General features: G+C 42.4%; 1 protein-coding gene across 1 annotated transcript in view; it reads left to right on the top strand.

Moving 5' to 3' along the window:
• Positions 1 to 360: 360 nt before the first annotated feature.
• The window catches only part of LOC122562061 (Na(+)/H(+) exchange regulatory cofactor NHE-RF1-like), a 99,559-nt gene continuing 86,419 nt past the window's right edge, over positions 361 to 13,500 (top strand). Inside the window, exon 1 of the mRNA XM_043714534.1 lies at positions 361 to 938. Within this exon, the coding sequence (XP_043570469.1) occupies positions 501 to 938 (438 nt within the window). The 5' untranslated portion in view covers positions 361 to 500. The remainder of the gene's footprint in view (positions 939 to 13,500) is intronic.

Below are 13,500 nucleotides of genomic sequence, written 5' to 3'. Positions count from 1 at the left end.
CAGCTTCGCTCAAGACTTGTCAATCAACAAGTTGCCCGGCGACCGAGGCGGGGTTTGCGAGTATTCTTAAAGTTCGTGATGCAGCCTCCTTTGCAAGTTTACGCCATGGTATTTTGAAAAGCATTCGCGGCGTGGAATTCATCATTACTCCGCAGCGTGTTGCAGACTCTGAATTAATCGATGAAGATGTTAAACTCCTGCTTTCTCACGTCAGAGGGGATGCAAATTTGAAAGCAACGTGGAATAAATATTAATAAGGAGGAGGGGCCTTGCGGAGGAAGGCGTCGATTGGCGAAAGCTTGAGATTCCCTGTCAGTGATTGGAGAGGGGAGCTGTCAGTCAAAAGGAGGCCGGCCCTGGCTGTGCAGATACTTTGTTGCAGTTTGTGAATCGCGCGCAGACACAATATCTCCGAGTGCCACTTGGATACAGAGTATCCCCCAGTCACACTTCGATACAGTGTCTTCGAGTCAGTGACCGATTGAGGGTTTATCCCCACCATGACCAAGGAGCAGCTCCGGCCACGGCTCTGTATTATCGAGAAAGGCCCGAGTGGATACGGCTTCCACCTGCACGGGGAGAAGGGCAAGACTGGTCAGTTCATCCGCCTGGTGGAAGCGGCCTCTCCAGCTGAGCGAGCGGGGCTGCGGGCCGGGGATAAAGTGGTTCAGGTGAATGGGGATAACGTGGAGCAGGACAGCCACCAGCAAGTGGTCCAGAAGATCAAGGCGGTGGCTGAGCAAACCCGGCTGCTGGTGGTGGACAGGGAGACGGACGACCTGCTGAGGGCCCGGGGGCTAGTATGCAAGGAGGAATACATCGACGGCATCCCCGACCCCACGGAATCGGGCGAGGTGCAGCAGGAGGAGCCCGAGGAGAAAAGCCCGGCAGCCGAGCCCAAAGCGGCAGACACTGTGTCTCAGAGCAGCAGCGAGAAGGTGAGGGTGGGCGCTGGATGGGGGGGTTGGTGTTGAGGGAAGAGGCTGGCCCGACAGCGCACTGCTCTGAGAAGGGGGAACGTTCTAGGGAAGTGGGAGATGGTGGTCATTACCAGGATGGACGGCGGGGGTCACTGCCTGAGACAAAAGTAAGGTATAGGTGTGAACGAGACGTGAGCACAGGAATCCCTGGGGTCCGCATGGTCGGAATGCAGGTTCCTTGGGGATGGAAGTGCGCAGCATCTGGAGAGGAAGGCCGGCGCGGTCGCCCTTCCCTGAGAAGATTTCCCAGCAATTCATCTGGAGTGGCTTATGAGCTAAAGTTAAAGGCTTAATGAATAAGTATATCAGGAGCCGCCAGTGTGTGTGTGTGTGTAACACCAATGGGATATGCTGAGTTGTTACACTGGCTGAGGGGTCAACGCTGGTCCTAACTCGAGACTCACTTAGTTTTTCTTTACTGCACAAAGTCCAGGGTGTAAATCTGATGCTGAATTTACTTTGTCAAGTGAACAAGGCTATGGAATTTGGCTCTAACCACCACACAGAGAGTGAGCTGACAGCAGCAACCATCCAAGAACTAGGGAGAGATTTCACAGGATTCCACTGAACAGACTGGCATAGTATAGACTGCCCTTCTTTCCTTGATACTGGACGAAACTTGAGCCAGAACTTGCTGAATCTGTTGTTGTACAGGGATCTGGTTTGAGAGAGTGTTGATTTTTGGTTTCCTTTCCTCCCATGTTACAGGAGACAAGGGTCGGTACCTCTGCCATTTCAGCACATTTGAGCAGCAGTGTACCTTTCTGTTATACTTGCAGACATTCGCTAGTTTAGTTATTGCCCTCGTATTTATTGTGATGATCACAGTTCAGGTATTGAGGTCAGAGTCTAAGCAGTAAGTGCTAAAGCTATTTATTGGATAGGTGTGTGGTGGAATAACTGAAAATCTAATTAGCCCTACTAAAACTGGCCCTCTGTTGAAAGCTTTGTCAATAGGACATTCCCATTGGATCTTGTTAGGGGACTGTGTAAAACTCCATGTCTTGCAATTCTTTCCTTATCTAAAGATGAAGGGAAAGATTTGTATTTTTAGTACCAGCCACTCAAAAATGGTTACCTGAAGTTTGTGGGTTACCCTCTGGAGACTTGAGGCTAATGTCCGGTCTCTCCCTCTCTAGTGCAATATTGAGAGTGACGTAACATTGTCTTGCCTTGCATGGAGGTAAAAGGTCCCACAGCATTATTTAGAAGAAGAGTAGGAGTGTTCTCCTGAGTATAATATATAACAAAAAACTGTGTACATCCTGTAAATCTGAAACAAAAACATGACTTGCTAGAGAAACTCAGCAGGTCTGGCTGTATCTGTAGAGAGATGGAAATGTGTTGCTAGAGAAGCGCAGCAGGTCAGGCAGCATCTAGGGAACAGGAGAATCGACGTTTCGGGCATTAGCCCTTCTTCAGGAAGGGCTAATGTATCTGTAGAGAGAAAGCAGAGTTCTGAAGAAAGGTCCCTGGACCCAAAACATTAACTGCTGTCTCTCCATGGATGTTGCCAGACCTGCCAAATTTGCCCAGCAATTTATTTTTATCTTCTGCCAGGTGTCGTGACTAATGTTAATCCGTCAGCCAACCTTAAAACTGATTATCTATTTGTAACCATGCTCCAGTTTGTGGGATTTTGCTGTACAGAAAGCAGACAGTGGGGATAAAAGGGATCTTTTCAGGATGGCAGCTGGTGACAAAGTGGTGTGCCATAAGGCTCAGTGCTGGCACCACAACTTTTCACTTTATAAATTAATAATCTAGATGAAGGAACTGAGGGTACTGTGGCTAACTCTGTTGATGATGATACAAAGATAAGTAAAGGGACTGGTAGCACTGTGGAGGCAGGGAGGCTTCAGAAGAATTTGGATAGGTTAGGAGAGTGGGCAAAGGAATGGCAGATGGATTACAATGTGGGAAAGTGTAAAGTCATGCACTTTGGTAGGAGAAATAGAGGCAAGGACTAATTTCTAAATGGGGAGAAAATTCAGAAGTCTGGAGTGCAAAGAGAGTTCTAGTCCAGGATTCCCTCAAGGTAAACTTGCAGGTTGAGTCAATAGTTAGGGAGGACTTGAATATAAAAGCTGGGAAGTATTTCTGAGGCTCTATAAGGCTCTGGTCAGTCCACATTTGGAGTATTGTGTGCAGTTTTGGCCCCGATATCTCAGGAAGGATGTACTGGCCCTGGAGCGTATTCAGAGCAGGTTCACAAGAATGGTCCTAGGAATGAAAAGCATAACATATGAGGATTGTTTGAGGACTCTGGGTCTATACTTGATTGAGTTTAGAAAGATGAAACATACTTAATACTGAATGGCCTGGACAGAGTAGATGTTGGGAAGATGTTTTCATTGGTAGGAAAGACTAGGACCTGAGGGCACTGCCGTAAGTTAGAACAGAGATAAGGAGAAAATTCTTCAGCCAGAGATTAGTGAGTCTATCGAATTCATTGCCACAGAAGGCTGGGGAGGCCAGGCTATTGAGCGTATTTAAGACTGAGATAGATAGATTCTTGAGTATCAAGGAGATTAAGGGTGATGGGGAGAAAGAGGGAGAATGGGGTTGAGAAACTTATCAGCCATGATCGAATGGCAGAGCAGACTCAATGGGCCAAATGGCCTACTTTCTGCTTCTGTGACTTATGGTCAACAAATGTCTGTCACATTGCAACAGTAAAAAAAATTTAGGCATTCACAGCGCAAACTGTGCTTACTCCTCATCTTCATTCTGTCCATGGGATTGATTCCTGTTTGGAGATGGGGAAAGTACTGCATTGAGGCAGCAAGTTGGGGTTTCATTCCTATTACTGGGGAAAGGAAAGTAAAATAAAACAAAGAACTGTGAATGTTGGAGATCCAAATCAAAAACATAAATTGCAAGGAAACTCAGCAAATTTGCTGGCAGTGTTCTGACGAAGAGTCACCGAACTCAAAACATTAATTCTGTTTTCTCCCCACAGATGCTGCCAGACCTGCTGTGGTTTTCCAACAAATTCTGTTTTGTTTCCGATGAAGCATCATCGGACTGGAAATGTTAACTCAGCTTTCTCCCCGCAGATGCTGCCGGTTTTTCCAGCAATTTCTGTTTTTGTTAAAGTAAATGTTCTTTCTTTTACTGTTTCCATTTAGACAGTTAGAGGTCCTTTACACTTACTGCGACTGGCAGTAGTGTATGTCTTTCACTATTGGAGATTTGGAGCGTGGTTGACATCAAGTAGATTTTCTAATCAAACAAATTAAGCCAGTGAACAATTTAAAACTTTTCCTTCAGACAGCATACATTTTACTTTCCTTTAATGAGGCTAGTCATTAAGAGCAGGGAGTTTATACTAAAACTGTTTTAAGTATGAGTAAGGCCACAGTTTAAGTGCTGCAATTAGTCTGGCCATTGCCTTACAGGAAGTGAGATTAAACTGGAGAAGGTACAGAGGAAAATGCACATACTTAACTACAAGGAAAGAGTGAAATGGATCAAGGTGTCTTTTTTGGAACAGTGCTGTCTGAAGCAAAGTTTAATTGACTGTTATAAGATTATGAGGAGCCTAGATAGTGGTAAGATAAGGCCTCATTTCTCTGAGAGGTCAATAATAGGAGGACCACATCTCCAAGTATTTGGGAGAAAGATTAGACAAGAGTTAAATCTTTTTTTTTGCCCAGAGGATTGTGGGAGTCTGGAATTCTTTGCCTGAAAGCTCCGCCACTTTCTCTGGCAGCTTGTTCTATACATGCACCACCCTCTGCGTGAAAAAGTTGCCCTTTAGGTCTATTTTATATATTCCCCCCCCCTCACCATAAACCTATGCATTCTAATTCTGGACTCCCCCACCCCAGGGAAAAGACTTTGTCTATTTATCCTATCTATGCCGCTCATGATTTTATAAACCTCTATAAGGTCACCCCTCAGCCTTCAATGCTCCAGGGAAAACAGCCCCAGCTTATTCAGCCTCTCCCTGCAGCTCAAATCCTCCAACCTGGCAACACCCTTGTAAATCTTTTCTGAACCCTTTCAAGTTTCACAAACATCCTTCCAGTAGGAAGGAGACCAGAATTGCAACCAGTATTCCAAAAGTGGCTAACCAACGTCCTGTACAGACGTAACACGTCCTCCCAACTCCTGTACTCAATGCTCTGAGCAATAAAGGGAAGCATACCAAATGCTGCCTTCACTATCGACCTGCGATTCTACTTTCAAGGAGCTATGAACCTGTACTTGCAACATTTAAAAAGCATCTGGATGGGTATATGATTAGGAAGAGTTTAGAGGGATATGAGCCAAGAGCTGGCAAATAGGACGAGATTAGATTGGGATATCTGGTCAGCATGGATGAGTTGGATTGAAGGGTCTGTTTCCATGCTGTACATCTCTATGACTCTAAAGGGTTGCAAAGGCAGAAATCCTTGTCACAGTTTAGAAAGTATGAAGTACTGTTTTTATTCTTTTCACTTGAGATGGCATAACCAACCAAGGTTAAGGATCAAAGGCTGATAATTGAGATTAGATTATATTGTTTCTCAGCCAGCACAGACATGATGATCTGAATGCCACCTTGAGCTGAAAATTTCCATGTTTTGTGTGTTCTCTTTTTCCCTCCCCCTGACCTTCCCAAAACACACAAACACCTATCTTGACAGTGAGTTGAATCTGGCCACTTTAGCTTTTGAAAGGAGGAGCTCGCTTATTGCAGTGAAAGGGTTGAAGCAGTGAAATTCTGGTTTGGCATTCAAACTTGCATATAAAATTCATGAGCTTGTGTTCTTGTAAATGGCCCACTTCATTCACTTGTCAGACTTGAATGCGAGACTTCAGCACTTCCCTTCCTGGGTAGGAAACAAATATTAACTGTGACACTGAGCTCGTAGAGCAAGTCATTCTTTTACTGAAATATGTAACTTTCACTGTAACAATTATGTCATCTAAGTGTCAACACTAGTTCATTACAGATCAAAATTGAAAACCAACACACATGTGAGATGCTGCTTTACTACTCTTAATTTATATCAAATTGCTTTCACCTCAAGGGACAAGCTGTTACACTGTGGTGGACCTGTCCCCACCAATACTGTCCTCAGTGTTGTATGGTGACAGACTTGTACTTACTGTATGTACCTCGGTGTTGTACAGTGACAGTGTATCTAGCATTGATGAAAATGCTCTCCAGGCACCGCCTAATTTTAGAAGGATAAAGTCTAGAAATAAGTCATTCGAGCTCTGAAGTAATTTAGAAGAGTCACATGCTCAGTGGATAGATTGCACAATGGCCATGTTGTATTTTCTTTTAAAGCTTTAATCTTTGTGGGACCTTTTTTGTTAAATTGGTGCAATGTTTCTCACAGCAAATACCTTTTGAAGTATGGTGACTTATGCAGGAAAGTTTATTGGTCTGTTGGACTGCTGTTACCTCCCAGTAGTATCGATCAGCTGAACTATGTTTTGTACATTAGACCCAGTACAACTTTATTGTAGTTCATGTAACTCTAGATGATTGTGCTTCCAATATTGTGACCCCCTCAATGTCTGATTAGGCATGAACCCACAGATCTCCTGTCAGGTTATCATGGCAGTTGATGGCAGGCTACTGGTGATAGATTCTGAAGTTACAAAGTAGTTTGGCGCATTGTGTAAGTGCCATTCTGGAGTGAAGCCAATCAGATCAAATTCTAGCCAGCAGTGTAAAATTAATGGAAGCTTTTCCCAGTGCTTGGTTTCATGTTCCTAGCAAATCACTAGACAATTGCCTATGAATTGAAACCTGCATTTTTATTGGATACAGTATAGCTAACATGCTTAGATTTAGTAATTAATCCATTAACAGGTGAATGCAATGATATCCTCCATCTATTTTACCAGTTCCACCCTCCCTTTTGGATATTTTCAGTATATGCGCAGGCGAAACTATTGAATAAAATTTATCTACAGCTGAAGTAATATACTGAAGCATAAAGACCTGAAAGGAACCCTGTAATATATTTATGAATAATGTACTTGTCAGCAGCCAGAATGCCATCCAATTGGTGGTCATTACAGTGAAGAACTTTGGTTCCATTTTGGGACATTCCTGATTGGGGAATGTTTGAGCACTGTTAGTATGACGTATAAATACAGATTGGTTAGCATCTCCATGTGCGGACCTGTGCGCTGCTTGATGTGCTTTAGTTGGTGGGATGAATTATGCTTCACTAATGCATAATGGCATTTTTGGAGAAATAATGATGAATAGGCAGTTTGCTTAATCTCAAACTTCCACCTCTCCCTCATACTCAATTGCAACATTATCACTTCTCTGTAAATCTGCATGGTATGATATTCAGCAGTTTCAGCCACAAAAGAAACTTGAACTTAGATTTCTGAGTGCACTGTTGTAATTGCATTGTTACCTGCAGTCTGCGATGATAGCATTCCTTTTGGTTGTGTTTTATGAGGAAAAATGTGTGAAATGCAGGTTTGACTTTCATAGTTGGTGGTTGTACAGATTGCATTCTGGTAGTGTGTTAATACTGCTTCCTGTAATTACAACATAATTACAAACAGTGCAAAGCTGTTGAATTTATTAGTGGTTTGTTGAACGTTTTGTTTCACTGGGGTTACATTGGATGGTGAGGAAAGTTTGTTGGTGTGGAACAATTTGGACCCATCAACTTTTTGTAGCTGTTCTTTTTAAAACCACTACGTGAGCTCTTCAAAAACTGACTGCATTTCTAATTAATGTGTGAAATCTACATCGACACAATGTTGATTAGAGATTATAATTCAAAATTAAACAATGCTGTGTCTGGTTCGGTTTGTACTTGATTGATGGCCCTTTTTCAAATTTAATTTGAAAGTCTGAGAAGTCCCTGTAAAACACAGCACAGACTGATTAGCTTGAAATTCCTGAATGCTAACATTTAGTTTGATGTTCATTCGAAGTAAATAAACTATTACCAAAGAATGGACTTGTTTGAGTTGTCAGAATGATATTCATTTTGACTGATTTGTTCATTTATATTTGGAAAAATTAACCTTTTAATTTCTGAACCATAAATTGTTAGGCTTTTGAAGTCTGGAGAGAGACTTGGTAGAAAGTTAGGCTAAGTGCAGTAAGTGAAGGTGATAATTGTGCAGGGTTTACTGTTCATCTCAACATTTGTTGATAGTTTCTTGATAGAAACCCTCTTAGTTCTAGACACCCTCTTAGTTCTAGACACCCTCTTAGTTCTAGACTAGTTCTAGACACCCTCTTAGTTCTAGACACCCTCTTAGTTCTAGACACCCTCTTAGTTCTAGACTGGATAAGGAGATTAGGAAAGGTCGGAAACTGAATAAGCATGTAGCGGTGTTGTTATTTCCTGATGTGTAGCTGTGGTTTTTAATTGTTGCTCAGCACACTAATTTTGGTGCTCCACTAATAATAATGTCATTAAGGTGCCAGAGGCTGCTTCAATCTCAGAAAACTATTCACCCACCTTTCCTGCTGTTGTGTTTTGCAAAGAATAGACTGTGTCAAGAGACAACTTTGGTCTCCTTCCAACAGCTGATTTCTTGCAGAAAGCTTTCCACTTTATCACATGATCACACACTAAACATCGGTAAAATAAAATGTATCCTAAGAATTTAGTTGGAGATAGCAATTATTTTAGATTACCCAGTTTTGCATGGAGAACCTATGGATAGCTTGGTTGTCCTATTGAACAGCAAATGACTCACTTTATCTTCCATCAGAGCATTTGATGCGTGTTGTACAGATGATACTGCAACTTTGCCAACCTGTGTTTATGGAGGAGAGAAGATGTGTGGTTTTGACTGCAGTAGAACTTGGCTGAAGGACATGTATTTTACTTGTGGTTGCCCTTTCCAATAGAGAGCAATGCTTCAACAAAATATAGAGACAATCTTGGCTATGGTTTCAAGGGCCTTTCTCTTTTTGGATTCAAGCAGCATGAGCTGTGAACCATGACAGAATTGTGTGAAAGGTCCCACAGAATTAGCGAGTTTTGAGAAGATTTGTAGCTCAGGTTGAGGTTCTGGATGTAGGTTTGCTCGCTGAGCTGGAAGGTTCCTTTTCAGACATTTCGTCATCCCACTAGGTAACACCTTCAGTGGGCCTCAGGCGAAGCACCGCTGATAATTTCTGCTTTCTATATTTGTGTGGATTTCTTTGGGTTGGTGGTGTCATTTCCTGTGGTGATGTCATCTCTGGGGGTGAAGTCCCTTTCGGTTCCTTTTCTCAGGGGGTGGTAGATGGGGTCTAACTCGATGTCTTTGTTGATAGAGTTCCAGTTGGAATGCCATGCTTCTAGGAATTCTTCTGCATGTCTTTTTGGCTTGTCCTACGATGGGTGTGTTGTCCCGGTTGAAGTGGTGTTCTTCCTTATCTGTACGCAAGGATACTAGTGAGAGAGGGTCATGTCTTTTGTGTAGCTAGTTGGTGTTCATGTATCCTGCTGGCTAGTTTTCTGCCTGTTTGTCCAATGTCATGTTTGTTCCAGTCCTTGCAAGATATTTTGTAAATTACATTAGTTTTGCTTGTCTGTATAGGGTCTTTCAAGTTGTTTTAGTGTGTTGGTGTACAGTTCTTATATGACATAACAATAGGGTTATAGGAATAGAGATACCTTGGGTTTCACGTACACTAAGCTTTGAAGGACAAGTTAGGACTTTTTTATGCTAAAGAACTATGCTCTTTCATGAAATAAGAACATACCTAGATTAGAATAAAAAGGAGGTTGTGATAATGCCAAAACATTATAGTTCAATGTTTTGGCATTAACCGTCAATAATGTATTTAATTCTGGATGCTACGCTTTGACTTTGATGTGCTTTTAAGGGAAGATTGACCAGAATGGTTACATGAGGATAAGGAACTTTCGATATCTGGGGTTATTCTCCACGATATAGAGAGGCTCGAGGAGTGATCACCTATCTTTTGAACAATTCGTGTTAATAATCAATTGAGGGCTTTTAACCTTTTTAAAAAAAAACTTTCCAGAAGACCCAGACTTTAGGTGAATTCCACAGGAATCCAAGGGGAGCTGGAGAAAACTTTAGTGAATTATTGATCTGGAATGTGCTACCTGAAATGGTGGTGAAAGCAGATTAAAGAATAACAATAAAAGGGAGTTGAATAAATACTTAAATTTAAAAAGAAAGAATTTACAAAGTTATGGAAAAATATTATGTGGAATTAATTGGTGAATTCTTTCAAGGAAATAGCAGAGGCAAAATGGTCTGCATGGTGTCTTGGCCTGTTTGTGTATTTTAGCAATATTCTTGTGACAATGCATATGTGAAGAGAGCATGAAACTGGTTTCTCCTATTTCAGCACTTTGGCCACTGTTTAAGTGGAGCAATGTGCTGAAATATTACTTTTAGCTGGGAGGTTGTTTACAGTTAGACACGATGCAAAGTCCAGGAGTTTGCAATGAACTTGTTTCAAAAGGTCAACCTAAGCAAATTTCAAGGCTTGTTATCTCTGCATTAAAACAGAGGAAGTATTGATTTAAAAATTTTTTTTTTTGTTTTGCTCCGTTAATATTTGTCAAAGTAATGTGTGGGGTTGGGGGGGGGGGTGTACCTAGTGGGTATGAGGGTGGGGACCCCTGTGCATTGGTTTGGGAGGGGTGTGGTCAGGTGCTAAGTACTGTGGCAATAAGTTGCTATTCCATCAGGAAGAGTAAAGTTGCTCACTGTGCTGTTCATGGCCACCATCACATACTCACCCTTCTGAGGTGGCCTCAGTGTGGGTACTTGATGATGACATGCTAATTTCAACCCTTTTTAATGTGCCCACTGATATGAATTGGGAGTAGCAGTAGACAATGCTTGTGTGCGTTCAACATTCGAGACTTGGAATAAGACGAGGGCTGATGCGATTATTTCAAATTTCCACCAACACCAATAACCTTTTGTTACCCCCCCTCTGTAAATCTGTCTCTGGTTTAAAGTATTCAAATAAAATGCTTTCACCACTCTTTGAGGAAGGGAGCGCCAAAGGCTTATTGCATCCCTTATTTCTGGACTCCTAGGTGTTCAGAGAGGAAATATTGCCTCATGTTAGAGGTGAGTAATAGGTGAATTGGTTTGTTACTTCCAGACACATCTATTCAAAGGCTCCTGGCTTTACTTCTATCACTCATTTGAATAAGTCTCTAAAACTCTTCTGTACATTTCCAAGCTTTCACTAAGTCCGGTTCACCTATCGAACCTGTGCATGCTGACCTACACTGACTGCACGACTGACGATGTCTCAGTTATAAAATTCTCATCCTTGTTTTCAAATACCTCTGTGGTCCCATCCATCGCTACCTCTAAACTCTTCCAGCTTCACAACCTTCAACTCCGACCCTTGTGAATCTTCCTGTTTACTTAACTCCAGTTAAGACATTCTGTATTGCTGAGCTCTCCATCTCCTTCAAGATCATCCTCCAATCTATCCGTGAAACTAAACCTTGAGCCACTTAAAAAATAATTTCTGCTTTGGCTGATTTTTTGATTGCCATCACAACTGTGAACCATTTGGGATGTGACATATTATACAGGTGAATATATTGTTGAGTGTTGGAACAGTGGAAGTGGCAGAAATGTGAAGTTCATGTTTTGTTTCGCTCCTGAAGGCACTTGTGATGAATTCAGTAAGTGTCACTAAATCCTTCTTTACCAGTGCATCAAGTCTCAACAAGGTTTTCAGTCATGAAGCTGATTCTGGAGACTGATGCAGACTCTCCTTATTCTGGGTCTATAGCAGTGATGGGAATCATGCCCTGTTTCATCTGCCTGCCTTGCTCAAGAGCACAGGTTAGAACTGGAAACTGTCAGTCCACAACTTTTGTTTTTCCCCACACATTCCCTGACATTTTACAATGTCAGACCCTGATCAATTGTTGCAAAACAGCGGATATGCATTGTTAATGTTACTCAGAGATGTTCAAGTTAGGTTGAGAGAGAATTTTAGTTAACTAATCCAGCTAGGGGCAGCTCAGTGGTTAGCACTGCTACCACACAGTACCAGGGACCTGGGTTCAATTCCACCCTTGGGTGACTGTCTGTGTGGAGTTTGCACTTTCTTTCTGTGTCTGCATGGGTTGCCTGCGGGTGGTCTGGTTTCCTCCCACAGTCCAAAGTTGTGCAGGTTAGGTGGATGGGCCATGCTAAATCACCCACGGTGTCCGGGATGTGGAGGGAGGTGGATTAGCCATGGGAAATGCAAGGTTACAGGAATAGAGTTAGGGGGGTGGGTGTAGGTGGGATGAGCTGAATTGCCTGCTTTCACTGTAGGGATTCTAGGATTCTGTATGTGCTGGACCTCTCCCATGATAGTTTGTCATTCTGTTTAATATTAACAGACTCTGGTGTACTTTGTCATTGTCATTGAGAGAAGAATTTGTTTTGAAAGATCTATGGGTGTGGGAAACCTACATTATTGTTTGTTTTTCATGTTTTCTCAATTCAGGTCGAGAGTTGGCAAAGGAATTCCTAACCACTTCAGACAGCTAATATTTCATTAAATACTGCAAGGGTATGTTCAGCACAGCTTTACAGGAAAACCCTCAATATTGCCACCTTTTAAACACTCTCAGAACAGGCACAGAACCTCCCAGCCATCTGTAGGTGCTGACATGTCATGAATATGTTGATACGAAACAGTTGGTGCTGTGTGCTATTTAACAGCCGTGAGTGTGTATCTGAAAACTCCCAGATTTACATATGCATGCCCTGAGATTTGAAAAACTGTGAGTGATCTTCCTTTGGCACATTAGTTTGGATCTGAGAACTGAATACATTGCTGTGTATTAATGGGATCAAGTTGGACTTAAACAGCTGAATCTACTTTGACACCTGCCTCTGAGCAGACTGTGCTTCTTTCGGGTGTGACATTCGGAAGTAATAAACCTTATTGGCTGTCAGTTGTGTTGTGGGACTTTGTGTTTTTCTCACTTCTGGAAAATTTTTGATTTTTTTTTAAAAGAAATTGTTAATAACTCTCCCCTGGGTCTCAATGAGTTGGATTAGCATCCTACTCCAGCTTGGAAACATATCCAGGCTGATGTTAACCTGAGGGAAAATTCTGGACCTCTGTAGTACATTCCACTTATGGACCGTTTGAAGTCAGTTGGGAGGGTGGATTGGACGTCAGTTTAATGTGGCACCTACTGACAGTACAGTGCTGTCTCAGTATAGCACTGAAGTATCAGCCTAGACTATGGGTTCAGGTTTCTGGAATGATTCAGTGAACTGATGACCATGTGACTTGTGGCTGGAGAATGTTGCTTGCTAAACCACAGCTGACCCCCTTGTCTTTGCAGTTTAGAATGGTTTTGTGTGGATTGGGTGTTTTTGCTGGTTATCTGATTGAACAAAGAAACTTTACAGCCCAGGAACAGGCCCTTGGGCCCTCCAAGCCTGAGTCGATCATTTATTCATAATGTGTGATATCAGACATGATCTGTACCCATGATGAAGTGTAGTGGGCACTATCTTCTTACAGAGATGACAGAGTGCCTATTGACTGTCTCCTCACTCTGGGTGTGTGATGGGGACTCCT

This window comes from Chiloscyllium plagiosum, chromosome 24 (assembly GCF_004010195.1).
Source record: "Chiloscyllium plagiosum isolate BGI_BamShark_2017 chromosome 24, ASM401019v2, whole genome shotgun sequence".
Taxonomy (NCBI): domain Eukaryota; kingdom Metazoa; phylum Chordata; class Chondrichthyes; order Orectolobiformes; family Hemiscylliidae; genus Chiloscyllium; species Chiloscyllium plagiosum.
Note: the sequence above shows the minus strand (reverse complement) of the source record. Positions and strands in the feature narration are given on the sequence as shown.